Genomic DNA, 27,525 nt, shown 5'->3' on the forward strand with positions numbered 1-27,525 from the left:
ACAACCTAATCACACAATGGCTTTCCCTTCACGTGGGTTTAGTACAGCGGCGGTATACGTTACACTGTCTGAGCGGGTCTAATCGTTGGCTGATGCTGGCCAGAGCTTTTTACTTTACGGTGACAAAAGAATGAAGGGATTCAGCTCCCAACTAACATGTTGTAAGTAGCTCCTTTGAAACGGAGTGGCTTGTTCTCTCCAGCCAGCTCTACTCCCAGGAGTGTTTGCAGGATTGGGTTGAAGCCTGTAAAATGTTCCCTCAATTTCCTGTGACAGTAGTGGCTGAAAATTCACAGTGGTTGCTCAGCGGCCAGGGCAGGGTCCAAATGGGTTTCGTCTGCTATCTGAGAGCTCCTTGCCTGGCTTTCTGTTTCCTGTCGTCTGTCAGGGTCCACCTAGAGCAGTCCAAGCCTAGCACCGGGCTCTGTCATGGCTCAGAGGTGGCCTGGAGAGATTGATTTGAAGCCCCCGGGGATCCCTGCCTCAGTGCCGCGTGGGTTAGGAAATGCTGCACCGTTCTCACACGGTCAGAAGCCAGAGCTGTTTGTGTTTGCCCAGAGGCTCCGCTCTTCCCACGGGAGACCCAGCCTCTCATTCTTCCTCTGTGAAAGGGAAATGGGAACGCGGCCCATGTGCCTCGCCCCCGGCCCGCTGCGAAAGCCCCATGCGGTGAATGAGAGCGAGCCAAGGACTGGCACTCGTCCTGCTGCCTAGAAAAAGACCCCGCTGTCTAATGGCAGCGTTGCTAGGAAGCTACCACCTCTCCTGGGATTCCTGGGACCTTGATTTCTATTCACTTCCAGAGTCATCTGGGTCACTCGCGCCACTGACCCCCTCGTGAGGCTGTGGTAGTTGCACTTGTGCAGTTGAGTGGCTGCCTTTCTAGCCACTAATGTGGCTGCACCAGTGCACAACCCTGAATGTGGACACTATTTGAACTGGAGCGGCTTGTCCCGTCTCGAAGTCAAGCAGGCGGCACTGAGCCAGATTGCGCTATGCCAGTGTAAATTGGTCTGTGTCAGGCATCTGGATCAGTGGCTGAAATCCCCTTGTAGACGAGGCAGTCTGCAGATGGCTGCTGCCTCCTTGCCAGGGGCTTGTGGGAGCTTTGATCAGGAATCGGTCTCCCCAGAAGCACAGCTCCGTTCTAGGCAGGTCCCCAGGCTCTTAGGGTGCCACGGAAAGAGCCACGGCTGGCTCGGGCCAGCTGACCAGTGCTCTGCCGTGGGACAGGAGCTGTTGGGGCCGAAGCCCCACGAGGAGGGAAGATCTCTCATTCTGGGCTGAAATCAGCTGCCCCAGGCTTTGACACCCAGTGCGGGGGGGGAGGGGGCTATCACAGCGTGGCCACACCCCAGTGGCTGGTGGCGCTCGCTGGTCCGTTCTGGGAGCAGAGCTGCTGTGTTCTGCCCACCCTGTGCCCTGGCTCATGCGGCAGCTGTGGAAGGACACAGGCTCATCCTAGGAGCTGTGGAAGGAGGCAACTGCTCCCGGGGGCCCCTGTGCCTGGCTTCTGCAGCAGATGATGTGATTCAAAAGTACTCTCCTCTCCCGGAGGGAGGTAGCAAGTTCCTCCTTCCCTCCTCTTAGCCTGCGTTTCCCTCAGCCCTGCACTACGACCAGTGCCGCTCTTGGAAAGCGCATGGCCCCCTCCTGCCCCAACGTGCCTGGAAGGGGACACTGGGACGGGGCAGGCCTGAGAGCCAGGCGGCTAAGGAATCTCTGAGTGGATCACGTCAGCCCAGCGGCGGGGAAGGAGGATGGGAAAGGACATTTGAGGGGACTTTGTGTTGCAATCCACCTGAATTGGGGGTCTCCGTAACAACCAAGGGGGTCAAGACGTGCTCGTGTCAAGCAGCAGGGTCCGGAGCGTTCATCACCTTGAGGTTTGCCAGGGGGAGCTGGACAAACTGAACCATCTGTTCGCAAGAGCGAGCAGCTCGTGGGCTGTCCAGCTGGGGTCCTTGAGGCTTCCTGAACTTGGGAGGCTGCCAGACCAGAAGAGAACGATCGCGCCTCCAGGCAGGCAGCACGTCCCCAGCCTGCCTCCCGCCACGGCAGTGCTGCGGGGGAAGGATTTATTCCGGATCCCAGATGGGGATCTGTACCAGGAGTGCTTTGCCACTTCAGCGACACCGGCACGCCGCTCCTCGTGTGGATGCAGCGTCCCCTGCCAATCGGCGCTCCCCTCAGGCCCCCATTCTCGCTGAGCCGAGATAGAGCAAGCTGCATGTGTCCTGCAGTCAGGGATAGCTCCCTGGCACCTCTCTGACTGCTCCAGCTAGGACGTCCAATCTTGGCAGTGTGGGTGTGAGCGTAGACGCACGAGGGGCAGACCCCCTTGCATTTTGCATTAGGGACGCGAAAGGTTAACTGGTTTACCAGTAAGCATCATCCTAACCGCGCGATGCTTACCGGTGCCGGTTAACTGGTAATCAGTGCAGGCTGGAGTAGCTCCCCACCTGTCTGTGGTGGGCCCTGGGCACCCAGCAGACACGGGCTGCTCTGGTGGGGGCAGAGAGCTGGCAGTAGCTCCAGCTCCCATGTGGGGGGCTGGGAGCTGGGAGCTGGGAGCTGGTAGGGGGTGGGGTGAAAGCCAGGAACCAGCCCCAACTTGGGGCTTGGTTCCGCTCCATCTGGTCTGGAGCAGTCCCCGGCCCAGATCCTGCTTAGTTGGTTATCCGGTTAAATATTAGACCGACCTGACGTTTAACCAGTTCACGGCTTAACTAGGATGTTACGTTCCTAGATCGTATCCTCGCTGGCTTGAATGCAGATGCTGTTTTTGTTCTTTTAGACGACAGCTTGTTTTGTTTATTTTAATTCTTCCTCCACTTGAGCTGGCTGTTCCTGCGGCAGAGAGTTCAGTGTTTCATGCTGCATAAAAGCATTTCGATCGTTTCCTTTGTGTGACTTCACTGGGCGCCTTCTGGGACAGGTTTAATAAAAGCATTCGACTGCACAGCTCCATGCCGCTTGCCATGTGCACAGGCGATGAGCAGAGGTCTGCTTTCTAGACTAAACAGTCCCCGGGCTAGATTTACAAAGGGAGTTTGGCACTTGAGGTTGAGATGGGTGCCCAGAGGGGTTTTAAAAAGCACCTGAGTGAGTTAGGGGCCTGACTCCCATGGACGTCGCAATCCCAGTGACTCCGATTGTGCACGTCGGGCTGTCCCTCCTGGCCAAAGCGGATTGCCCGTGGGGAGGGAAGAGCTCACATTCTGGGCCGGTCTAGGTGAGCGGTGCCCATGGATTCATAAAGCAGGACTGTAATATAATCTCAGTGGCTGGAGCAGTTATCTCAAGGAAACAGCCGAGCTAGGGAACAGGGCGTGGGAGAGGGAGTGTCGCTGGTCACCGTGAGTGCTTGGTTTCCAGTCAGGGCTGGACTAAGGGGTGGGCTAGCCGGGCAGCTGCCCAGGGCACCAACCTATGGGGGGCACCAGCTCCTGGCGGGCTACAGCAGCCTCCCGGGCCAGGGGCCGTGTTAACCCCCGCAGCACCGGCCAGCAGCGCCCTTCCCCCCACGGCTGCAGAGTCCTGCATGGCCAGGAACAGCCCGCCCCAGGCTGCACGCCATCGGCGGTGGCTGGGTCGCCTGGGCAGCGCATGCACCCTGTGTCTGCCTGTGCGCTCCGGGGCCGGGCCCGTGCATGCGTCGTGCGCCGGTAGGTGGGGCCGTGCGCCCTGGGGGCAGCGCCGCACACCTGGGGCCCGGGGCGCCAATATGGCTTGGGCCGGCCCTGTTTCTAGTGAAAGTGGCTTGTGGAAGTGAGTGCCCATATCCTTCTGGGCCTGACTTTCCCCTCCCATTGGTCTCCCCTGCACATGTCGCTCCTTGGATTATCCAACTCCAAGTGCCCGTGGACAGGGCTGATCTCCTCCCGGCATGGCGAGGGGAAGGCCTCGCTGCCCCGTCGCTCTCGTCCTGGTAGGGTCTCGCAGTTAACACACTGGGGCCCTTGATATGGCAGCAGGATGCTCTCCTCTGTAGCCTTATCCCGCCTCTGTGAAGCGGCTCCCTTCCCCAGCCATGAGGAGCGATCCCCTCTGGGCTCTCTGCCCCTCTGACTGCCCCATCCTGCCTCTCTTGCCGGGCCAGCGAAAGGGAGGCCTTTGCTATCAGGACCTGTGGAATACACAGCTGCGTGGGGCACCTGAAAATGTGGGGACCCCTTGGTCTGAATGTCCCCCCCCCCCACCTGTCCTTGTTCTGTGGCTCTGCTTCCTCCGGAGAGAATCTAGTCACCCGTGACAAAACCAGCCAGGCGGTGAGCAGAGCACAACCCGGGAAAGCCATGTGAGGGGTAAAGAAGCCATTTAACCGGCATTTGCCCACCCCAGGTCTCTGCCGTCAGCAGCTGAATGTCTTGGGGGAGGCGACGGGACTTTAGATCAATGAAATAGCTTTAAAGCAGATATCAGTGTGGTGCTGAAGGTTATGAAGTCACATCTCTCAGAGTCACTCACCCCCAGGCTGCCTCCGGGGATGGGGCATTCGCACTGCCCTGGGCTCCGTAAACCCTAAGGACGTCCCCTTTGCTCCCTTTCAGAACAACCTCGGCGAGGGAGAGCAGCTTTGTCGAGAAGATGAAGAAAACGGTGAGAGTCTTTCTGCTTTCTGAGGCTGTGGAAGGAGCCGGGTCTTCCTGTTTAGCGGGTGGGGGGAGGGCGTCCAGAACTGCCTCTCCAATTCCTGCCACACTGTTCCTGGCGCTCCGGAGAGCACGGCAGCTTCTTGTGTGAGCTCATGGACCACTCCAGCGCAAAAGGAGCAGCCGCCACTTAGCAGGAGCCGGCTCACTTCTGGCTCACGCTGGGTCTGGGACCTGCCCCTGCTGAGGCTCTGCATTTAAAGTGTATTAGGAGCCAGGCAGCCCGGCTCAGTTTTGGTTCGTGCTGGATCCGGGAGCTCAGACCCTCACCCCGAGTCAGGGGCTGCCACCACCCCGCGCTGCTGCCTCTTTATCAGAGGTAGCAGCACAGGGCAACAAGCAGCTGGTCCTCAAGAGGAGCTGGTTTTATACTGGCTCCCCTCGTGGACCTGGCACTGTATGCTGCTGCTGGCCCCGCCCCCAGGGACTATAGATTAGTCGACTAGCCAATAAGAATTCATGAGGTTACTTGACTATTCAATTAACTGATATTTAACATCTCTAGTGAGGGCTTGGCAAGAAGCGGCTGTGTAATGTGAGGTGGGAGTTGGGGGGGGACAGCCGTGGCTGATCGTTAGTTGGTAGCACCCGCTACGTGCTAAATGCGTCAGAATGACCCATCTGTGCCGCTCCAACCACCAAACCCATTGCCCCCCTCCGCATAATAATCACGTGCAGAAGCAGGTGTCCTGGAGGGATCTGAAAGCACCGTGCGAGCTGCCCAGGCCCTGGCATTGCATTCAAGCCCAAAGAGGCACTTTGCTCAAGTTGGTGTCAGAGACGAGGACAGAACTCTGCAATCCTGGTTCCTGGCCCTTGATAGAACCACGACAACCCCCCTCGTCCCACCCAAATTAGCAATTTGTGCGTAATGGTGCCTGTCTTTCCAGAGCCGAAACATCGTGGTGTTTTATGGCTCCCAGACTGGGACAGCAGAGGAGTTTGCCAACCGCCTCTCTAAAGATGCCCATCGTTACGGGATGCGGGGCATGGCAGCCGACCCAGAGGAGTACGACTTGGTAAGTTAAACTTCGCCCCGCACGGCATCTTTACTCCTGTCTCGAATCCCATGCCTCCTACGCACGCAGGAGCGGGGCCTTGGCCAGCTCTGAGGTGGGGCATGCTGAAGGGATTTGTAGTTAATTAAAGGGAATTGTTGTGAATTAAAAGGGAAGTGATGGAACTGTTAGCATTGCTGCTGGCAGCAATTGCTAACTCACCGTGGGCCCGGTAAGATACAGCACAGAGAGATGAGGAATGAGTCCTTAAACCATTTAGTGCTTGCAAAACCGAAGGCCTTTGGCCCTGCCACGGGCTGCTGCTTGTGGCAGGGAGGAGTGGTTGCTGCCTGTCTTCCAGGGTTGTTCCAGAAAGAGGAGTAATTGGGAAATGAGCCGGCCATTTTAGGGTCCCCCACAGTATCAGCCCTTCACTGCCCTGAGGGGACTCTGGATCGATGGCTGGGAGCCGCAGAGCATGGGTGGGCTTTGGGTCTTAAGCAGCTGCTTGGCTTGGCTGTGCCGAAGGCAGGTGTGGAACAGGGCAGGAAGAAAGGTGGGAACAAGCGGGAGGCTAGCGGGCAGCCCAGAAAGAACGAGCCAGCCGTGCTCTGCCCCGAGTTCCTCTGTTAGCAACCTCAGCCCCTGAACGGAGCCCCTGAGGCCTCGGCAGGGAAGTTTGACGTGCTACTGAAGCGCAGAGAAACCAGTTGCTGCATACGGCGAGGTGAGGCAGAAGGCCCGTGTCTGAGGCCTGGCTGGTAGGGAGGCCCCCTTGCTCTGGGGTAGGAGTCCGACATGGCCTCCCTATGCCGAGATCCTGTGGGTGGGAGAAGTTCTCAGTTGGGACCAGACCTGGTGCTCAGATGTCCTTGCAGATCCTCCACCCCCTCTACCGCACAGAGAACCCCTCGGTTCTGGCAGTTCGATAGCTCACGTTTACCGTGGGAGTCTGTCACTAGGCAACCCGAGGGGTTCTGAGGTGCCCTGTCTTACAGTAAGCACTTAGTCTGACTGTCCCGTGGTGCTTTTCTCAAGAGTAAGAGCGTTAATCACAGTGGCCTGGCCACAATCCAGGGTTGGTGATGGACTTTGGCACCTTCTACCCTCCCCCTCACGATATGGTATTCCCCACTTGTGTTCCAAGCCGTTGGTTAACACTGCAAAGTGACACCAAACTACGGCCTTGGTACACACCAGAGGCAGCTGCATTTCAGTGGTGACGATGTGACCCTCCCCTACCGTGATTGCTTTGGGATCCTTGAGGATGAAAAGTGCTACATCCAGAAAGGAACTTAGTCTCTCTGGCCTTGTTTCTAGTCTGACCTGAGCCGCCTCTCTGAGATCGACAATTCCTTGGCTGTGTTCTGCATGGCCACGTACGGAGAGGGCGATCCCACGGACAATGCCCAGGATTTCTATGACTGGCTGCAGGAGACGGATGTTGACCTGACTGGTCTCAAATTTGCGGTAAGCCAACCTGCATTACTGCTTATGCCCCACGTAGGCAGGAAAGTCCCCACAGTGTAGGCGCAGATCAGACCCGACCCCGCAAGTGAATGTGCAGTCTCAGTTCCCGTGCCTTGCACACTTGTGTCAGGAGCACACACCTGCGTACTGCACATGTGTGCAAACATGGGTCTGTGTGCTTTCAAAATGGCTGCCATGGCTCCTTCCTTCCCTCTGCATCACGTGGATCATCAGGTACTTGCTGCTGCAGCCGGCGCTAGCATGCACTTGACTGAGAAGGTGGTAAGTGAGTTACAGGCCACTGTTGTGTAGCAGACTGACTGGACAGACTGGCTAACTGGACTGTTGTTGTGTAGCAGACAGTCCTAGGCTAGATAGTCTGTTGCATATTAGATCATTCCAAGAAATGCCTCATTTCTTCTCTGCGTAATACCAGAGACGGAACTGCTTTGCCTAACTCCTCTGCAGGTTTCCTGGGCTGGGTGGTACCCAGAATTGCTAAGCATGAGAGAGTTCTTTGCCTACTTCCAAATTGGGCAGTTTCCCCCCAAGTGGGGGTCTCCATGGTGCAAACGTGTCTGAGGCTGGCAATGGAGCGGAAGGGATGGTAGATTAGAGAGCTGAGTGTTGATGGGGAGGGAGAGAGATGCAGAGTCCAAGGGCTCTGTTCAGCCCCAGAATAGGCGCTGCTTCCCTCATTCTGTCCCGCTAATGCACCTGAACTAGTTGGCCTAGTGGGTAGTGCACAGGGCTGTGACTCAGGAGAACTGGTTCCGTCTCAGTCTCGACCACCAGCCCTGTGGTGAGTCACTTCCCGGCAACATGCCTCAGCCTCCCCACCCTTCAAAGTGCCACCATTGCAAAACACCTGTGAAAGCTGCTGGTGAGAAGTGCTGTGAACGAGCAAGGCGGGTTGTATGAATGTTATTGACAACAGGGAAGGAGGATACTGCTCTTTCAGGGCTGGGCCTCTTCCTTGAGGCTTCTAAAAAGCAGCCGGTGGTGATGGTCCTTTTCAGCGTGGTTCTGTCCACCAGAGACTGAACCCCCAGCTCGCTTGATAGAACACCAGGTCACGGGCCGACAGAGGCAACGTCTGGCCACTGTGGAGCTGGGCTGAATTGGAGCCGGTGACCACAAAGCGGTGTATGGTTATAGCCACAGAAAACCTACCCTCTTAGCCAGCCGGAAACCTGCCACCCCTCCCCCTCCCTCCGATGGGCTCCCCGGACCTGTGGCTAGAGACTTGCTGTGTTGAGAGCCGGTCCTCTGCGGGGGGAGGAGGGGTTGAATTAGCCCATTGGTGTTGCTGCTCCATTGACTGTCGTCCTCTCCCAGGTGTTTGGGCTGGGCAACAAGACTTATGAGCACTTCAATGCGATGGGGAAGTACGTGGACAAGAGGCTGGAGCAGCTCGGAGCCCAGCGGATCTTCGAGGTCGGGATGGGAGACGACGATGGGAAGTGAGTAGGCTTGGCCATATGGCTGGGGCAGTCGCTGGCTCGGCACAAGCCCAGCAGAGTGAACCGTCCCACGTGTGTGTGTGTGTATACAGCCGTGTGCAGTGGGACTCGCTTTCTGGGGCAGGATGTCTGCGGAACCGGAGAGCGGGCTTTACGTCCCCCCGGGGGGTGCTAGTCTGTGAGGAGACACTGAGATCGCCTGATCCCTTGTGCATCTGGAGTTTGCTTCACAGAGCCAGCGGGGTGTTGCTAAAACGTGTTAACTTGCAAGGGCGTGAACCAGCTGGACGCCTCCGTCTGTCTCTGACACACAGTTGGCCCTGCACACTTTGGATTTGCTTTTACGGGCAGAGAGGCAGCCACTGCTGTGATTAGAACCCTACGGTGGGAAGAGACCTCAGGAGTCATGGAGCTGGCCCAGAGCAGGACCAACCCCAACTCAATCATCCCAGCCAGGGCTGTGTCAAGCCGGGACTTAAACATCTCTAGGGATGGAGATTCCACCCCCTCCCTAGGGACCCCATTCCAGTGTTGCCCCAGCCTCCCAAGGAAATAGTTCTTCCTACTATCCAACCCAGATGTCCCCCACAGTAACTTGAGACCATTGCTCCTTGTTCTGCCCTCTGCCACCACTGAGAACAGCCTCTCTGCAGCCTCTTTGGAACCTCCATTCAGGCAGCTGAAGGCTGCTCTCAAATCCCCCCTCACTCTGCAGACTAAACAAGCCCAAATCCCTCAGCCGTTCCTCAAAGCTCCTGTGCTCCAGCCCCCCAATCATTTTGGTTGCCTCTGCTGGACCCTCTCCAATGCGTCCACATCCTTTCTGTGATGGGGGGCCCAGAACTGGAGGCGACACTCCAGATCATTATCGCAGCTCGGGGAAAGGTGCGTTAGCTCAGATTCTGCCTTTTGTATTCGTGTTGGAAGTTACACCCGGTCAGTGGATCTTTCTAGGTAATGCTGCTGGCAGGTTCACCCCCAGAAGGCTCTGCTCTTAGTGGTGTCAGGAGTGGCTAGGATAGCCCAGGAGCGCAGAACGCTTGCTGCCTGTTCTTCTGAGTCAGGGGGTGTGAACTGGGGTTCACCAGGGAACGTGGCAGCAGCATTGAGGATATTGCAGGCCTGGGTCTGACTGTGAATTGGCCATCCAGGCTCCCTGGCATTCAGCACACAGTCCTCTGGCTTGGGGTCTAGAGGAGGGCAGCGAGGTGGGTGGGGGGTGAGTGCAGGGAGGAGACTTTGCCCGGGGGCCTTACTGCAGTTTGTTTCCAGAGTACCTGGCCCCCAGTCTAGGCCATGGCATTGACGCTGCTCTTGCTTCTCTTCTCCTGCCCTGAGCAGCCTGGAAGAGGACTTCATCACATGGCGTGAGCAGTTCTGGCCGGCTGTGTGCGAGCACTTCGGCGTGGAAGCCACCGGCGACGAGTCCAGGTACGGACGGGGACAGAGCAGATGCCAGCCCGGCTTTGTGCAGGAATCCCAAGTGAACAGCGGCGTTTTGCCGCCCGATCCCCAGCCAGGCCGGAGCTGGCGTTCGCTTTTCAAAGAGCAAAGACCCTCCCCGTTAAGACTTAAAACCAGAAACGTGTGACGTAGATTCCCCCTTGTAAACAAGAGGTGGGACCGGTCCACGTGTCCCTGTGTCCGGGGGAAAATGTGACTCCAGGCCTTTTTGGCTCCATTTGTTGAGTTCACTACTCCATGGCCCAATCCCCTTTATAAATCCCTGTCTTGTAAATAACCTGGCGTTGAGGCCAGCGATGCGCTGTCTCTCTGGTCTCCCTCCTGCCTCACTCTCTGGGTCATTTCCCCGGTGCTACCCTACCCCGAACAATTTATCGTGGTCTGATAAGGCCCGTAGATCACGTCCCGCTGAATACGGACCGACGGCCGCCTAGGCCTACAGCCGCTCAATGAAATCGGAAGCCCCAGTGCCCCGTGCTTGAAGGCCTAGTGCAGGGGTGGGCAAAAGGGCTCCCGGGGCTGGATCCGGCCTGCCAAGTGAGTTGATCCAGCCTGCGGAGGCCCTGCCACTCCCGGGCCAATCAGAGACTGGGGGCGGGGGGAGCGTGCGAAGTGTCCTCGTGCCCTGCCCCCACCCTGCAAGGAGAGCGCGGTGCTGAGAAGTGCCGCGCACTCCTGGCAGAGTGGGAGGAGACTTTACATGCCCCCCCCCAAGCCCTGATTGGCCTGGGGATGGGGGAGCATGCAAAGTCTCCTCCCACCTCTGAGGGGTGTAGCGCTTCTAAGCTCCTTGCAGGACAGGGGCAGGGTGGGAGGAGACTTGGCCCCCCCCCAGCCAGTCAGGGTTAGGGGGCGGGGTGAGAATGTGAAGTCTCCTCCCTCCCAGAAAGTGGCTCATCACTAAGTCAACCTCCAGCTGCTGCTCAGCTGGTGGCTGACTCTAAGGGTGGTGCCCCCTTGCAGGGGAGGGGGCCAGGGGGCGAGAGACTTCCCATGCTCTCCCTCCCCAGGCCCTGATTGATCTGGGGGCAGCAGGGGGAGAACGCGAAGTCTCCTCCCACGCCAGGGGTACCGGTACCTAGAGGGAACTACCAATGTTCAGAACAGCCGGTGGGTCTCTCTGGGGGGAAAGACTTTGTGTGCTCCCCAATCCCCAGACCAATCAGGGTCTTTGTGGGGGGAAGCAGGAAGTGTCCTGGCACCGCCCCTTCCAGGGTGGCCCGGGGCCACTTCAAAAATTTCGGAAGTGGCCCCCGCTCAAAAATTATTGCCCACCCCCGGCCTAGTGAAACAAACACCCGGAGAGCTGCAGGGGGCACGCTCCAGCCGCTGGCGGTAGTAACGTGGGCGGTAGTTGGCCTGTCTCAAACCCCTGTGTCCTGCTGACAGCGAGGTTGTACAGAGAGGAGGTGTGTCTATGAAGGGCTTTAAAAGCCCAAATCATCCACCCCAGGCGTCTAGAGCGCAGCAGCCAGGAGGCAGCGGCTGTGCGCACGCCGGATGGCCGGAGCGACCCGGATTCCCTGCGTGGCGTCCCTGTACTTCACACTGGCTGTGCCTGATGGAGAAGCATTGAATGCAACTGGCCCTGGCCGATGTGGTGTGATGGTCAGGCCAGCTTGCGAGGGGGGACGGAAGCCGGCTAAAAACCTCCCTTCTCTGTAGCTGCTTCCCACTACAAGCAGGGCAGGCCCTGGGAAATGTCACTCTCCCCATGGTGTGCCATTAGCCCCCGTGGCATAACGTGGCTGGTTTGGAAGAGCAGTGCGAGCTGTGACGCTGCACGGGCCACTCAGAGCGAGTGATGTACAGGCGCTGGTATCCTTGGCCTAGCAAGTGTCCTTGGCCCTGTATCTATAGGGAGCCTGGCAGAGACAGCGCATCAGACCTGCCGGGCGTCGGAGCCCGCCTCGCCCAACCCTCATGCAGGCCAAGGGCCCGGACTCAGCCAGGCCTAGCGGGAAGCCTGTTCTGCACGTTCGCACTCGTGCCTGTCTCTTGTTGGCAGGCCCAGCGAGAAGCCAGGGCCAACCTCTCCTCCCCTTTGTGGTGGTGATCCCGTCCCCTGGAGGCCGCTTCTGCGGTGGTGTAAATGGCGGCCCTCAGTCTCCAGAGAGGTCGGCCTGGCTCTTTCCTGTCAGCCCAGAACGGATGTGTCTGGGGCGGACAAAGTGCTCGCTGGCTGACCGGGCCGTGCCGGGGGTCAGAGCAGCAGTGTTTCTAGGCCGACTTTGAGCTCGTTCTCTGTTACGTTGCCCAGCCCCCATCGCGCTGAGGCCCTGGGGCGCGTAGACCTGACTGCAGTACGGTGCGCGCGTCCCGCACTGCCCCAGGGCTGCCCCGGCACTTTGCAGTTGAGGGTTTAGCACCGAGGGACTTTGCCGTGGGTTGGAATTCCTGACACGCCTGCTTTGGACACAGGGCAGTGGCTCCCTGTGCTCTCCCTTCTCCCCACGCTCCCAGTCGCTCAGAAACCGGGAGCCTTTGTCTGGCGGCCCGAAGCGGGTGAACTTTGTGTCTATTAACCGCCCAGGAGCACGGTCCCATGCAAACCGTTTGCCAGTCACCCAGGGTTCAGCAAAGTTCAGCCCTGGGTGAACCTTGTGTGCCTCTTTGGACGCTTCCCCGGGGAGCGCTGGCCCTGACCCCTTCTGGGGAGTCCGCTCGGGTCGTGCCAAATGACTGCGTGTGCACTGTGATGAGGCCTGTGCTTGAGGCTGTTCACCTGAGACCTCCAAACTCGAGTCACCAGTAACCGAAGCAGCTCTGATCGGCATTGAAAATGCTGAAATGACTCATCGTGCCGCTACTTCCCACTGCTCCCCGAAGGGCATTGGCTGCCCGGGGACACCTCGTTTGGATTGGGAAACCAGGGCTGTTGATGTTACCCGTGGCCTGAGCCGTGTTCAGTGGTTCACAGCTGCCTCCTTTCCCTCTTTCGCCAGCATCCGTCAGTATGAGCTGGTGGTCCACACGGACATCAATATGAACAAGGTCTACACTGGCGAGATGGGCCGGCTGAAGAGCTACGAAAGCCAGAAACCGTAAGTACTGGATTACCCTGGGTAGCTTCTACAGAGAGCTCAGTGCAGAAATGTCAGGGAGCATCTGTGTCAAAACCTGCTAGTCAATACTCTGCTGGAAGTTGTCATCTCCCGAACATGGCTTCCGAAGCTGCCCGCCAGCGGGGAGAGATGGTTACGGTGTTTAGACCCACACTCTCTGGGGCAGTCTCGCATTGTGTGCGTACGGTGCCGGGCACAGTGGGACTCGGATCGGGACCTCTGAGTGCCACCCCGATAACCAGGACTAATCATACAATAGCAATGGCAAGTCACCTATATTAGACTTGCTGCTGCAGGCGTCTGCTTTGGATTTTAGCCCGTGCTACTTAGGGCCGTACCGGGGTGTATTTTGCAGATCAAACCCCGAGATTTGAATGTGTTGGCTGTAAAACCCCGGAGCGCAGATTGGAAAACAAAAGCGGGGTCCCACACTGCCTTGACGTGAGGGCCACCGCTAACTTGCCCTGGCACCTCTGGGTCACGGCTCTGTCCTGCATCATTCCTGAGCCCGGACCCCGTTTCCAAGAAGAAGTGCACTGTAGGCAAAGAGGCGACCATTGCATTTGATTCCCGTTGTGCTAGATAGAGCCGGGGTGGGTTACACTCTCCTGGTACCTGCTGTGCTGGGACGAGAGACGACCCAAGGCAGTGACCGGAGCTCCTAGTTTAAATGTACTCGTGACATGGGCTTAGGTATTTCAGCTTTATTCACCTTTATTTCCCACTTTCCCAAGAGGCACCGGTCAGAGCACAGTAACAGATGTGATGGTGAGGAAAGCCTGAGAGCAGGAAGGGTGTCCTGGGGGAGCCAGCTGTGTTCTGCAGGGGGGAGGGAACAGTTTCAGGAGGAGAGAGAAACGGGGATCGCTTGCAGCAGGGTAAACGCAGGCTGAGTATCAGGACTTAACCGCAAGGCTCATGCAGGCCTGGGAGGCTCTGCCCGGAGAGGCAAGGCTAGACGCCCGTTCCTTAGTGACTGAAATCAGTCCTGTGGCATTGCAGCGTGATGCATGGGGTAGAGGTCTCGTTGGAGGGCTGCTTCAGACCCAAGTGAGTCTGTGACGCTTGCTGCCAAGAGGAGCCACGTGGGGCCAGAGAGAGGACGTGTGTCTCTTCTAACCCTTGGCCACCCTACACGATTGCATCCTGCCAACTTTCAGCTCCTTTCGGGAGGGTGGCGGAAAAGGGTGGTACAGTGGGTTCGGCTGTGCACGGTGTGACCCGGGACACGTTGCCTAGTTTCTCTGCCTCAGTTTCCCCCCTGTAAAATTGGGGAGGTGCTGCCCTGGCGAGGGTAACTACATGAATGCTGGTGATATGGTCCCCATGATGGGCACATGTGTCCCCCCATGGATTGTGGGGGTGGGAGAAGTTGCCAAGGCAAAGCTCTCTCATAGCTGTGCTTGTGGCAGGGCTGGTGCTGCCTTAAGTGTCGAAGGCCGTGAGGGAAAACCACGTGACCTTCTCAGCAGCAGGCCCAGGCCCGTGTTGCAATGTGTGTGGAAATACGCTCCGGCGAGGGTGGAGACAGCGTCAGTAAGTTGCAGGCGGGGGATGGAAACCCGGGCTTGGCACAGTGCCCGGGAGGAAGAAACCCGTGGGCGATTTCCCTGCGGTCTCGGTTATCTTTCATCGGGCTGGCCTGTGGGGCTGCAGTCCAGCAGAGTCAACTGATCCCCAGTGCACAGTCACCCTCTGGGGCACGGTCACTGGTCCTGCCCTGAGGCGCTGATCCTTTGGGTGGACTTGTGGGCAGCGCAGTGTGACTGGCCTGTGTGAAAGGCTGCGCCCAGCTCGTGTGGGAGAACTGCGCGCGGGGGGCCGGTTGCCACAGACGTGTTCTCTGCTGGGAGCAACAAGAACTCTTTGCAGAGGCCGTGACTAAAAAACCCCCCGGCAGGAGGGAACAGGAGTCTCGCCTGCTTGCTCCAAACTCGAGGGGCACAGTTTTAACCAGGGCTTTATGGGGGCGCGGATTGGAGAGGCTGAATGGATTTGTCTTGGAGACGCTGGATTCGGAACCAGGCGAGGAGGCTTCTGTTCTTGGCTTTGCTACTGGCAGACTCTTAAGGTCAGAAGAGACCTTCATGGTCCTCTAGTCTGACCTGCACGTTGCAGGGCCCTGACTTGCCGGGTGGCCTTGGAGGCTCCCCCCACGGTCGGAGAGGGGGTAGAATCCCATGTGATAATCCTCTTCCCAGGATAGCAGTTTGGTGCCCATGTACCTGCTGCATCTGCACACCGGGCAGTTTACGTGCTGGCATCTACCCCAGGGCAGGAACAAGTTTAGAGGCCGGATTGGAAGCCTTTTCTTTGTAACCTGGCTTAAAGCAGCATCTGTAGCCACCTGGGTTGGGTGGGCCTTCTGCAAAATCCACGAGTTCCTGGGACTTTGGGAGAGGTAGGAGATGAGCGAGGGGTGGTCAGGGCGGGCTCTCTCTCCTTGGCGGGGCTGGCTTAGCGTGGTGGGGGAGGATTCACTCCTGGTTTTACTAGTTTTGTGTGAACGGTTTTAAGGTTTGTCAGAAGCTGCCGTGCTGCCACATAGATCATCACAAGGCGAAAGAGGCTCATTTTCTAAAGCTCATCTCCCAGGCTTGTCGACCTAATGCCGGCGGTGCTGCATTCATCCCAATGGGTCAGCACGGGTGGGGTGACCTGGCAGTCTTCCAGAGCCAAGTGCTGCCCAGTGAAATAACAAGCTCTTAGAGGAGGCATTGCCCCTCGGAGCCCTGTACGAAAGAAGGGCTATTCCGATTTCAGAGGAGGGGGAAGCCACACGCAGGCCGACCTAGACGGGGAAGGTCTTTCGCCATTGCTGTTTTCATGCCACCCTGCCAGCTGGCTGTTACTCTGTGTGGGGCGTCATCTCTCAAAAAGAGAAAAGCCCTATTAGAAAAAAGGAAAGATCTGAACCAAAAGCAAGGCCAGCGCCGTGGGGTGGAAGGAAGAGGGCCTTTGAGCGGCACTATTGAGATACTGTGAAGCCTGGTTGTCAACAGAGTCCTTGCTATTCCCTCCAGCCCGTTTGATGCAAAGAACCCGTTCCTGGCCCCGGTCACCCTGAACCGCAAGCTGAACCAGGCCGGAGAGAGGCACCTCATGCACCTGGAGTTGGACATCTCTGGCTCCAAAATCAGGTACCACCCCACGCGGGAACTCTCCCTTCTGTTGGGGAGGGACTGGGGAGCTTGGAACGGAGTCACGCTGATGCGCTTACTGGCCCCACAGACATAGGCAGGTGCCGTGTGGGTTTGGAGCAGGGTAACTTTGATAGGTGAATTTTTATTTTTCTCTTTGGAGTTATTTCCTCCTGTCTTAATTATTGCGTGGCTTCGCCCCAGAGCGGCTGCCGTGTTCCACCCCAGAGGTGGCCGCATGTGTCGGTAACGGCTGTAACCGCGCTCTAGTATTCTTTGGGCTCCTTCGGCAGTAACGGGGCTAGAGGAAGAGAGCGTCCTCATGGGAGCCTTACGCCAGCCTTTTGGCCTCGCTTCGGACGGTGCTGTACAGCATCTGAGGTTGGAACAGGCAACTTCATATTGAAACCCCTGTAATGGTAGGAAATTGCTTGGTTAGGTCTGAGAGTGCAAAACTTAGCTGGTGTTCTCTGAAAGCAGAGGAAGATCTCACAGAGGCCTTAAGGCCCTCTGAATTCAGCGGCAAAAGGCATCTGTTCTGGGGTGAAGTCCTGTCCCTATTAAAGTCAATGACAGAACTTCCATTGACTTCAAAAGGGCCAGGACTTCACCCCGGCACTGAAGTTTAGGAAGGATCCCGGAGTGCAGGACAATCACCCTGGCACCATGGAGCCTGGTTTCTAGGCCTGTTGCCAGCGCTGATGGCTCGTTAACGAAGGACCAGACTCTGCTCTCCTTGGCTCCACTGTTGCTCAGCGGCTCTCCAAGGAGAGAATTTGGCCCCAGGCTTTTGTGATTGCTGGGGGAGGGGAGAAGCTGAGTCTGGATGAAATTAACCTGGGCTAAAAGAGGTTTCCCCCTCCAGTCTCTTAATGCGGATGGAGCGCTGAGCCAAGTGTATGGGAAGCTCATGCTTCTGAGGGAAGACAGATTGAAACGCTCTGAACCGGGATTCTCTGGCAACGTCCAACGTCCAGCATGGATGTTGCAGGACCAGAGTCCCGGTGGAGGGCCAGCAGCAAGAATGCCTGTGGGGCCAGCAGGGCAAAGGCTGAGGGCTGCCCACAGGGAGCTGATGGCGGGGCCCACTCAACGTGGTTGGGAGACCCGGCATGCGGCTGGGAGCCCCGGTGTGCAGTACGTGTGTGGCTGCCCGGAGCCCCAGCACATGGTGCATGCGGCTGCCTGGTGGAGCCATGGCTGCCCATCGGGTCGGCAGGGCAGTGGGGCCAGCTGGAGGTGAGGAGCTGTCTGGGAGGCCGGTGGCAGGGGTCCAAAAATGACCTCCCCTGGTCCGGCAAAATCCCTCATCCGGGACCAGTCAGGTCCCGAGGGTGCCGGACCAGGGAGGTCCAACCTGCAGTGTCGTATTCTGGAGACTGATGGAATCGGGAACACCAGAACGTTGCCTCCCGTGCATCTGTTTCTAGCTGCACTAGCTCTGATCTTCCCAGCTGGCTCTTTGCTTTCCTGCATGCTGGACAGGACCCGGATCATGCCTGGTATTTGGCCTTTCCATTAAACGAGCCCTGGCCCCTCCCAGTCAATACAGGTAATCGATCAGTGCAGCTCGTAAAGGTGATGCTTTTCGCATGCTCCGCTTCCCGCTGGGCCTGCCCGTTCGCAGCCGCGTTCCACTGGTGGCGGGTTGCGTGTTGATATGCTGGCTTCTCCCTAGATACGAGTCTGGGGACCATGTTGCTGTGTACCCAGCCAACGACACGACCCTGGTGAACCAGATCGGCGAGATTCTGGGGGCAGACCTGGATACCATCATGTCCTTAAACAACCTGGATGGTGAGTAATCCAAAGGAGCAGCCGTTCCTATCCACCTGGCAAAACAGTCTCTCCTTTCCCTTGGTGAATGGGGTGTCTGCACGTTACTTGCCCAGAGCAGGGCAGCGCCTACCCGACTGCTTTTGATCACAGTCTCGTTGCAGAGAAGGCTCTTTTGGCTTGGCCTGAGGCCCCCAGAATCAGGGCAGGGGGTTTGCACCTTCTGCCTTTCCAGCAGGATCCAGATTGGGGTAAACTTAGGATCCTGCTGCCTCACTGGGACAGACACCAGCTTTTTGTGCTGTTGGTACAGCATCCAGCACCACCGAATGTTCGTCTGTGACTGTGGCTCTTCGTTCCACCAAAATACAAGTCATTCATCGTTGTCGGGCTCAAAGCGGCTTCAAGAGGCCCTCAGTTCCACCCCTATGCGGGGCAGGAGTAAGGGTGTCTGGCATTTCTGGCCAACGTGCCTTTAGCCAAACAGTTTTTCTTGATATTCTGGTTAGCAGTGCTCGACGAACCGCGGCGAGATCTACTCGCCAGCCCCACACCGCGCATGCGCCAGACCGGCTGAAATCTACTCACCACAGGCGAATAGATACAGCGATTGTCGAGCCCTGCTGGTTAGGTGAATCTCTTAGGCGGCTTGAAGTTTTACAAGAGCCCAGGCCTGGCTGAGCTCTGTGTGTTGATATCGACTGCAACATGTGAGATGAAAAATTTGAAGTGTAAAAATTTGAAAACGTGATTAACCGTGTACAGGCCGTCCTTGCTATGAGTCCGAGATATGTTCCAAAAAACGGGGCCTTACAGCGAAAGGACTTAAAGCGGGGAATTTTTTCCCAGTGGCTGACTTCTATTTGCGCAAAGTGGTTTTTAATTTTTGTGAGGCTTAAGGGTGGGGAACGGGAGGATTTAAAACGCCTCGGTTCCTACAAGCGTCCACGGCTTTAGAGCGGAACGGATGTTTACGGGGTGACTTATAGCAGGGATGCCCTGCACCTGATGGAATTTCTGTGGGTTCCACGGTTCAGGGCCGCCGCGGCTCTGACGAGTGTAACGGGTGCTCGTAACTGATCAGTGTTGCTTGGTTACACTCATCCATCCCTAACGTGGCTGTGTGCACAAGTGCCGCAACTGCCGTGGTTCTGGTTACAGGACACCAGAGCACGTCGGCGGTGCCCTCTCTGTAGGTTGGATGGGATCCCTGGCGTTGTTAGTCAAAGGATCAGTGCATGGCACTGCAGTGCGAACTCCCCCGGCCCCGTGTGTTCAGAGTCAGACAGGGCGGCTGGCCCTCCTGCATGGCTCTGTGGCAGCGTGGCACGTGACGGCTGTGAAAGGACACGTGGCACGTGCGGCCTTCCCCCCGGCAGGTCTGTGTTGTGCCATAGGCCTGCCGGGACTCCTCGCGAACAGGTCGTCACAGGGCAGGGACACCCAGGCCTTAGAAGGCCACTTCCTGCTGGTCCAAGAGCCACTTCCCGAAAGCGAAGCCGCTCGCCCACATCTTTCTATGCTGGCGGTGACTGTAAGATCCCAGCCGGCCGCGTCCTCTGTCTGTTACAGTTCCAGGCCGCACGCCTGGGGCGCTAAACTGACTTAACTCCAGCTTAGGTGGCTGCTCTTCAGGGAGCTTTCGTGCTGGTGAGTAGAGTTAACTACGCCTCGTGACACCGAGTCAGTCTGCGGGCGCTCTATCCACTAGGTGACCCTGCCTCCCAGGAAGTTAGCTCTGTGCCCCCACGAATGTGAGTGTCCTCATGCCCTTCCCTTCTGACGCCCTCTGAACGTCACCCTCCTCTTCTCCCTTCCCCAGAGGAGTCCAACAAGAAGCATCCGTTCCCCTGCCCCACCACGTACCGGACAGCCCTGACCTATTACCTGGACATCACCAACCCGCCGCGCACCAACGTCCTGTACGAGCTAGCCCAGTACGCCACAGACCTCGGCGAGCAGGAGCACCTGCGCAAGATGGCGTCCTCCGCTGCCGAGGGGAAGGTGAGCCCGGCGCTGCGCCGGCGGGCGAGGAGGCCGCTGAGCAGGGATTCTCTCTCTGCGTGGGCCGCCAACGAGCTGTCTGGGAGAGCTCTGCCTCCCTCAGGACCCTGTTCCTGACACTGACTGCTCCCAGACCTGTCTCAGGAGGTGGCCCTGGGTAGATAAGTAGGGAGAAACCTCTTTGTGGACGCTCCTTCCCGAAGCCTGCCAGAGGCTGGCTTCTGTCTTGAGCTGTGAGGGTTTTATCCTTTTTTTGGGGGGGGGGAGGAGGGAATATAAAATATTTTACGCTCTTCGTAACGTAACTGGGGCGGTGCTAATTGTCTGTCTGCATGCCCAAGGCCAATGATGGGTCAAGGCAAAGCAAGGGGGCGAGGTAGAAAACCGTACAGTAGGAAGTGTCCCGCAAACCTTGTCCTTAGCTTTGCCACTAGGTGAGTCGTTAAATCCCTGAATGTCCCCCAGCGGCAGCCAAGTGTCTTCAAACCCCTGGCAGAGCCTCGGGCAGCAGTGGGTAGACGGGAGGGACAAAGGGAAGGTTTGGGGATGGGCAGTTTTATTTTTCTTTCCCAAACTGGCATTAGGAGCCTGAATCTCATTGACCTCCCATGAGGTTCAGGCACCCGAGTGCCTAAGTCACTTCTGAACTCGGGACTTCGGAGCCTACGTGTCATGGGTGGTTTTGAAAACTTGGCCCCTAATCTTTGTGGGTGCCATGTGGCGCCAGCTGACGGTGCACAGGCCCAACAGAGGCTTTACCGGTGGCTCTCCTTGGTCAGTAGGGGAGAGGCTGATGAACCTCAGGGCCCCGTTGTGCTTGGTCTGGGCCAGCAGCTCTCACCCTGTGGCAGTGACGGGGCAGGGGGTCGGCACCTGCCGGCATGGGGTGGGCGGAGCCATGCTCCGGGGGAGGAGTTAAAGGCTGTGAGCGCAGGTACCCCAGGGAGCGGCTTTGCTCCCATCTGCCCTGCAGAAGTTACCTCCCCCCCCCGTCCCTCTTGGTGCAATCCCCAGGTATCCGCCATTGCTTAGCCTCCTGCTGTGGGCCGCTGGCTCTGTGGCTCCCCTGCGCACCCTCTTTGTGCCAAAGGAAGGGCCGGGGCAAGGGACCCTGGTTACCGCCCTGCGGTAGAGTCAGCACTATGAAGCCACCTGTGTCTCACCTTCGCCTTGTCCTTCTGTCCACACCCTCTGCACCTAGACGCTGTACCTCAGCTGGGTTGTGGAGGCCCGGAGGAACATACTGGCCATCCTGCAGGACGTACCATCTCTGCGACCGCCCATCGACCACCTCTGCGAGCTGCTGCCCCGCCTGCAGGCCCGTTACTACTCCATCGCCTCCTCTTCCAAGGTGAGTCCTTTCCCTGGGCGCCAGGCCCCGGTGAGGCACTTACTTCCTCGGCGTGAGCTAGGCCGCTGGGCAATCCAGGAAGATTTGTCTCCGCATTCCAGCCCCCAGCCATCCTGAGACACCCCTGGACGGGTCTGGAGACTCCTCTAGGCCTGGCCTGAAGGGCTGGGAAGGGAATGGGGGGATTTTCCTAGAAGGAAACCGTCCAGTGCGCAGGTGGCTCCCTGCTGGCTGTTGCGAGCAGCTAAACCGGATTTGGTCTGTCACACGTGGAATGCGGAATCCGTGGCAAAGGGAGTCTCCATCACAGCTATCGCCACGGTGCCCCGGGCTGCCTCGCTCTGCTCTCGCTGTGGTAGGGCCCGTGGCTTTGCAGCGAGGTGGATTCCGGATCCGTGCCGGGGGAGAGTGCTAGGAGCTGGGCCCGCCCCACCAAGCCGTGGGCAGGAGGCTCTCCAGCCAGCCGGGCTTGCCCGAGGGACCCTGTTTAAGCAGTGAACTGCTTTAGTGGGATTTGGCCTCCCTCCCTGATGCAGGGTATCACGTGAATGGTGCACATCTGTAACTCCCGGTGCCAATCTCAGCCTGCTTCCACTCCTGGTGCACGCCCTGCGGGCTCACGCAGCGATCCCATCCCCCCGCTCCCCCCCCGGCCTCCAGCCGCAAAAAGGTCTAGTCACGTCGCCAGCTGCAACAGAGAGAATGTGGGGCGCAGCAAAGCCTGCATCACTCCGCAGCTCAGCGAGTTCCTCGCTCTTCCTGCAGTGCGGGGGGAAGCGGGATCTGGCGCAGGATTCAGTCAGAGAGCCTGGTGCACCAGCACGCTGCTCCCTGCCCTACCCTGCCCTGGGGAAGGGAGAGACCGTGATCAGCTTGCCAGGACTCCGGCGTTACTCCAGCAGGGGGCACTACCAGGCAACTCTAGCACAGGGCTGGGCGATAGGTAGACCTTGCCAAATCCAGCCCGCCAGGAGCTTTGGCACGGACCCCAAAATCTTTTTATTTACTTGTTTGGTTTTTCTCCGTGTTCTCTGGAGTCGGGACCTTGGCTGTCCCTTGACACAGAAACGTGGCCCTCGACAAGGAAGGCCTCTTGTCCCGGGTGTGACGCCACGGCTGCTCTCCATGGTGTAGCAGCAGCACCTGTGGCATGGATCTCGGGAGCCTGACCGAGGCGCAGCAGCAGCAAAGGTGCCACAGCGTTGGCAGCAGCCGCTCGACGCCAAGGTCCCAAGCCGGCTTTATAGCCTGCTGCTGTTCCTGGAGCTAGATCCAAGCTCCTGCAGCAGTCGCGTGGGACAGTGCGCAAGGGGAGGGGGTATGAACTGTGCCTGTAGCAGGAGGTTGTTGGCGGTCCCGAGAGGCACGGGTCGGAGCAGATTGCAGAGCAGATCTCATAGACACCCTGCCCATCGGGTGCTGGTTCTTGCCCACGGACTCCCAGTGGGACTCCTTCACCCCCAGGGGCTGCCTGGAAGCCATCGCTGCCTTTCTCTACAGCTGGCGCCACTTGGCTTTTGCTGCAGGTTCACCCCCACTCCATCCACATCTGCGCCGTGGTGGTGGAATACGAGACCAAGACGGGCCGCCTGAACAGAGGGGTGGCCACCACCTGGCTGAAGAACAAGGTGCCCAGTGAGAACGGGCACAAGCTGACGGTGCCCATGTACGTCCGGAAGTCCCAGTTCCGGCTGCCATTCAAAGCCAGCACCCCGGTCATCATGATTGGGCCCGGCACCGGCATCGCCCCTTTCGTGGGCTTCGTTCAGGAGCGCGCTTGGCTGAAGCAGCAAGGTGAGTTGCCGGGGCAGCAGGGCCCTCGCCAGTGCCTGGAGCAGCAGCACGTGGCTGGTCCACCTCATCGCTGCAGCGCCTGCTAGGACAGGCCCATGTTGGCTGCCAGAGGCGAGGATCCCCCCCCCCCCCAACCCCTGTGGTGTGGCCTGTTGGGGTTTGAAAGTAGCTCTCCCAGGAGCGTGTGCGCGGCACCTGGGGAGGAGCAGTCTGCCCGGCCTTACGGCCGTGGCTCAGGGCACCCAGACGGGGGAGCAGCCGGGACGTCCCGTCAGTAGCTGGTTCGCGAGCGCCGGGGCCGGGCCGGGCTGACAGCTCCCCCGTTGGCTCGCAGGCAAGGAGGTGGGCGAGACGGTGCTGTACTACGGCTGTCGCCATGAAAATGAGGACTACCTGTACCGCGAGGAGCTGGCCCAGTTCCACAAGGAGGGAGCCCTGACCCAGCTCAACGTTGCTTTCTCCAGGGACCAAGCCCAGAAGGTGAGGCCCTGCTAAGAGCTCGCAGGCGGCGGGACTCCTGTGCTTGGGTGGGGGAAGCGGCAGGAGGAGAGGACCCTGGAGGTGCCAGCCCAGCTACGGCTCCTGCCGGGTCCTGCCAGCGGCTTCAGCCTCTGCCCTCGCTTCAGAGCCAGGCGGCCTCCCACCATCATCATGCTCCTGGCTGGGCATGATGGGGGAGGTGTCAGCCATGGGGAGCACCAGCCTGCTCTCCTGCTTGGCTTGAGAGCTTGTCCTACCCCCCCCCCCCCCCCCCGCACCGGGCAGGTGCCAGAGCGGCCAAGGCCCCCCCCTGTTGTCCCCTCTGCAGGGTTAGTCCCCCCCCCATCCCCGCCAGAGGGCCCCGGGGAGCTCTGGAGGAAGCAGCCGGCTCACTGCTCGCAGAGCTGGGCGCAGGGTGGCCATGCGGCTCCCTTCCCCCTGTGCTGAACCCAGCTGGCTCTGTCCTGCCAGGTCTACGTTCAGCACCTGCTGAAGAGAAACAAGGAGGGGGTCTGGAGGCTGATCCACGAGGGGAACGCTCACATCTACGTGTGCGGGTAAGGCCAGCCCAGCTGCCCCGGCTTCACGGGCTGCAGGGCACCGGGCAGGCTGGGCTGGGGGGTCACTTGGGGCTCTTGTTGGCCCCTTTCCAGGAACCTTGAACCTCGATCTGGACTCGTGCTTTTAAACAGCCCCGGGGACTCATTGGTGCTCCATGTGTGAAACGGGAGGAGCCAAGCTCTTGACTCGCCCATGCATGGGGCCGGTGCTCCAGAGGGGGCGGAGCCAGCAGTGCCTATCCTGGCCTACGCTGGGAGCCCCAGTACCGTCACTGCACGGTGTCCGGGCGTGAGGCCGGCCGGCAGGTGGCACAGCCCAGAGGCTGGGGTGCTGGGCTGGGACATGGGAGCCCTGGGTTCTGGCCCTGGCTCTGCCTGTGACTGTGGCCAGTCTCTTCCCTTCCTGCTCTCCGCCTGTAGATTATAAACCTCTATGTACAGCCCCCAACACAGCCACGACTTGGGCAGGTGAGAGAGCATGGCAGCATCCCTGGGGAAGGGCCTTAAGGGGGGCTGGGAATGGGGAGGGTGGGGGGTCTTTCAGCAGCTCCCCAGGCAATGGGCTGCTGGCTCAGGCAGTGCCCCATCAGGCCTAGTGTTCTGGAGACACTTGCCTGAGGGGAGCACTGAACTCTACTGGGGAGAGCTTAGCTCTTACTGAAGCAATCTGAGTGCCCTGGGGAGGGAGAGGTGGCCATTGCGGGTAATTGGGGTTCTCATTGTTGGCCCCCATTCCCGGAGCTCTGCCACAGGCTTGCCCAATAGCCTTTGTCAAGACCCCTGCCCTCGCTCACCTCCGCACTCCGCTCCTGTCGTTGCAGCGACGCGCGCAACATGGCGCGGGACGTGCAGAACGCCTTCTACGAGATCGTGGCTGAGTTCGGGAGCATGACCCAGCCCCAGGCTGTGGACTATGTAAAGAAACTGATGACCAAGGGCCGCTACTCCTTGGACGTGTGGAGCTAAGCCGGGCTTCCGGCCGGGCGAGAGGAAGGTGCCCCAGCCACTGCAAGAATGTGCCACTGAAACTAAACTAACCCTTAGATCCCCTCCCTGGTAATCGCCCCTCTGTGCCCCCCCCACCCCTGCTGACGAGAGCCTTGCAATGCCGAGGCAGAGGCTGCTGGAATCCCCTGGGGCTCGGGGAGAGCTCACCTTGGGAACTAAGAGACCAGGCCTTGATGCAAGGCCAGTGAATGGGGGGGTCTGTCCCCTCTGCTTGCCAGCCAAGCTGTGCTCCAGACCTGGCCCCTGCAGGCATTGGGGCTTTTACCAGTGCTGGGGAGGGCAGCGTATCACAGACTGGGCCTTTCTCCCTGGCCAGGCAGCAGGAGTGTTGGGGTTCTCCCAGGTCTCTCCCTTACCTCTTGCGACTTCCAGCACGAGCTGCTGGCTGGTCTCCTGGGCAAAGCAGGTCCGGTCCTGGTGGCCTGCAACCAGACCACGAGCCTGCCAAGCCTGGGCGCTGTGTGAGACTCCAGCCAGCCCACCCTGCTGGGACCCTGGTGGGGTCTGGCTAGGAGCCCACGGGTGTCCAGGGAGAGTTGGGCCAGAGACTTGTTCCTGAGCCTGCTTGGCCTGGCGTGTAGCTGGAACGCAGCTCTCCTCAGCCTGACGCCCATGGGCAGTAACCTTGGCAGGCGCAAGGCAGGGCCACCCAGCAGTGGCTTAACTCAAGTCCCAGCCCAGCGGGGCCTCGCTCTGGTTCCCCAGGCAGCACAGGGGCAGAACCATGGTGGGCTCGGGCCCTAACACACTCACTCACCTGCAGGGCCGAGCAAAGTGGCACCCAGGGCCGGGACTCGTCTCTGGTGCTGCGAGGGGCCTGTGGGGCAGGGGCTGATGGGTGTGGCGATGGGGAAGCCTCCTGTGCAAGGGGCTGTGTCCCCAGCAGGAGGCCAGGTTGCCATCTGCCCTGGCACGCGGGGGGGGGGGGGGCGTGACTGAGCAGTGAGGTGGCCTGACGCCTGTGGGCAGCTTGGCCAGGCTTTGGGCTCTTGGCTGCGCTGCCCGTCCGCCTGTCCAATGACTGTAAATAATGGTAGAGACGGTCCCCTTGGAATAAAGTAGGGTCTTTATTTTGCCTCCAGCTCAGTTGCCTCATTTCATTTCCGAGAGAAGTGGCCCCAGAGGCCAGAGCAGCAGGCAGCCCGAAGCAGCCCCACCACGACCTCTGTGCCAAGGGGGGTGGGAACAGCAGGCTCAAAGGGGATCCCCACCCTAGAGTTCCAGCAGCTAGTTTGGGAACCAGCTCCCTGACTTGGGCAAGTCAGTTCAGGGGTTGCTCCCTTCCCAGGGGCAGGCCAGTGGCACAGGCCACAAGAGGAAAGGGAGCCCAAGCGCATTGTGGCTCTACTCCCCAGGGGGCTCTACTGCTGCAGTCCCCATGCAGGCGGGCCCCTCCAGCCCAGCAGGGCTCTGGCTGGCTGGAACGGCGGCTCAGCCCTGCTCAGGCTCTCCCTGCCCTGCGCTCTGGCCTCCAGTGTAAAGGCTGTGGGAAAACAGGATGTAATTGCACTGTGAAAGAACCTCGCCCCCCCCCCCCCCCCCCCGGGGCTACCTGCTAAGCTCTGGTCTGCACCCTGGCTGAGCAGCCTGATGCTGGGGTATCCAGCTGTGCGTGGCTGACAGCAGCAAGGCAGCAGCAGCCAGTGCACAGCCCAGCCTTGCTGCTCCAGGGAGTGGCACTAGCAGGGGAAAGCCCAGCTGCAGCTGCCCCTGTGCATGCTCCAGGCCCAGCTCCCTCAGTGGTTACTTCTACTCTCCTCTTAAGAACCCAGCCCCATCTCCACATGGCCCTAGGCTGGCCCTCTTGGTGCAAGGCTGGGCTGGCTACCAGGGGCATTTTTCCCCAGTAGCAGGTGGTTTGCAAAGCAGAACAGCACTGAGGCTCTGCACAGAGCCCTTCCCTGCCAGCCCCCGTGGCGTCTCTTCCTCCTCCGGCTGCCTTTCAGCAGCGTAGCGAAGCAACCTTAAGCAACGCCCATTACCCCTCAGTACCTCTCGCCCCCCCTCCCCTCCCCGACACCCCAGAGGATTAAGAGCAGCCAGGGTCAGAGAGCTCAGGGAGGGGATCTCCCCTGCCTCCCTTTATTTGGATGAGCTCCCTGTCAAAGGAGGCCCAGACATTCACACAGGTACAACAGCTCCCTCCAGGACACCTGCCCCAACCTGAAGCTCCTTGGCAGATGGCAGGATGCTGCTCCCCGGGGAAGCCAGCCCTGAGCACGTTCAGCCAAGTGCGCCAGAGCTCCAGCAGCTAAGCGACAGCCTAGCACCAGTGCTGCAATTTCCTTCCTTTGTAG

At 59.2% G+C, this 27,525-nt stretch overlaps 1 protein-coding gene across 7 annotated transcripts in view; it reads left to right on the top strand.

Moving 5' to 3' along the window:
* Positions 1 to 26,309, top strand: part of POR (cytochrome p450 oxidoreductase) — a 58,798-nt gene extending 32,489 nt beyond the window's left edge. For all 7 annotated transcript variants that reach the window (XM_006113300.4, XM_075904940.1, XM_006113298.4 and 4 more), the window contains 14 exons: positions 4,554 to 4,602; positions 5,546 to 5,674; positions 6,974 to 7,123; positions 8,462 to 8,586; positions 9,928 to 10,017; positions 12,996 to 13,094; positions 16,139 to 16,255; positions 17,934 to 18,052; positions 19,854 to 20,035; positions 21,237 to 21,386; positions 22,913 to 23,180; positions 23,515 to 23,660; positions 24,132 to 24,217; positions 25,042 to 26,309. In XM_006113300.4, coding sequence (XP_006113362.2) covers positions 4,554 to 4,602; positions 5,546 to 5,674; positions 6,974 to 7,123; positions 8,462 to 8,586; positions 9,928 to 10,017; positions 12,996 to 13,094; positions 16,139 to 16,255; positions 17,934 to 18,052; positions 19,854 to 20,035; positions 21,237 to 21,386; positions 22,913 to 23,180; positions 23,515 to 23,660; positions 24,132 to 24,217; positions 25,042 to 25,186 — 1,855 coding nt within the window. In that variant the 3' untranslated portion in view covers positions 25,187 to 26,309. The remainder of the gene's footprint in view (positions 1 to 4,553; positions 4,603 to 5,545; positions 5,675 to 6,973; positions 7,124 to 8,461; positions 8,587 to 9,927; positions 10,018 to 12,995; positions 13,095 to 16,138; positions 16,256 to 17,933; positions 18,053 to 19,853; positions 20,036 to 21,236; positions 21,387 to 22,912; positions 23,181 to 23,514; positions 23,661 to 24,131; positions 24,218 to 25,041) is intronic.
* Positions 26,310 to 27,525: the final 1,216 nt, after the last annotated feature.

The sequence above is a fragment of the Pelodiscus sinensis genome, chromosome 21, assembly GCF_049634645.1.
Source record: "Pelodiscus sinensis isolate JC-2024 chromosome 21, ASM4963464v1, whole genome shotgun sequence".
In the NCBI taxonomy this organism is placed as follows: Eukaryota; Metazoa; Chordata; order Testudines; family Trionychidae; genus Pelodiscus; species Pelodiscus sinensis.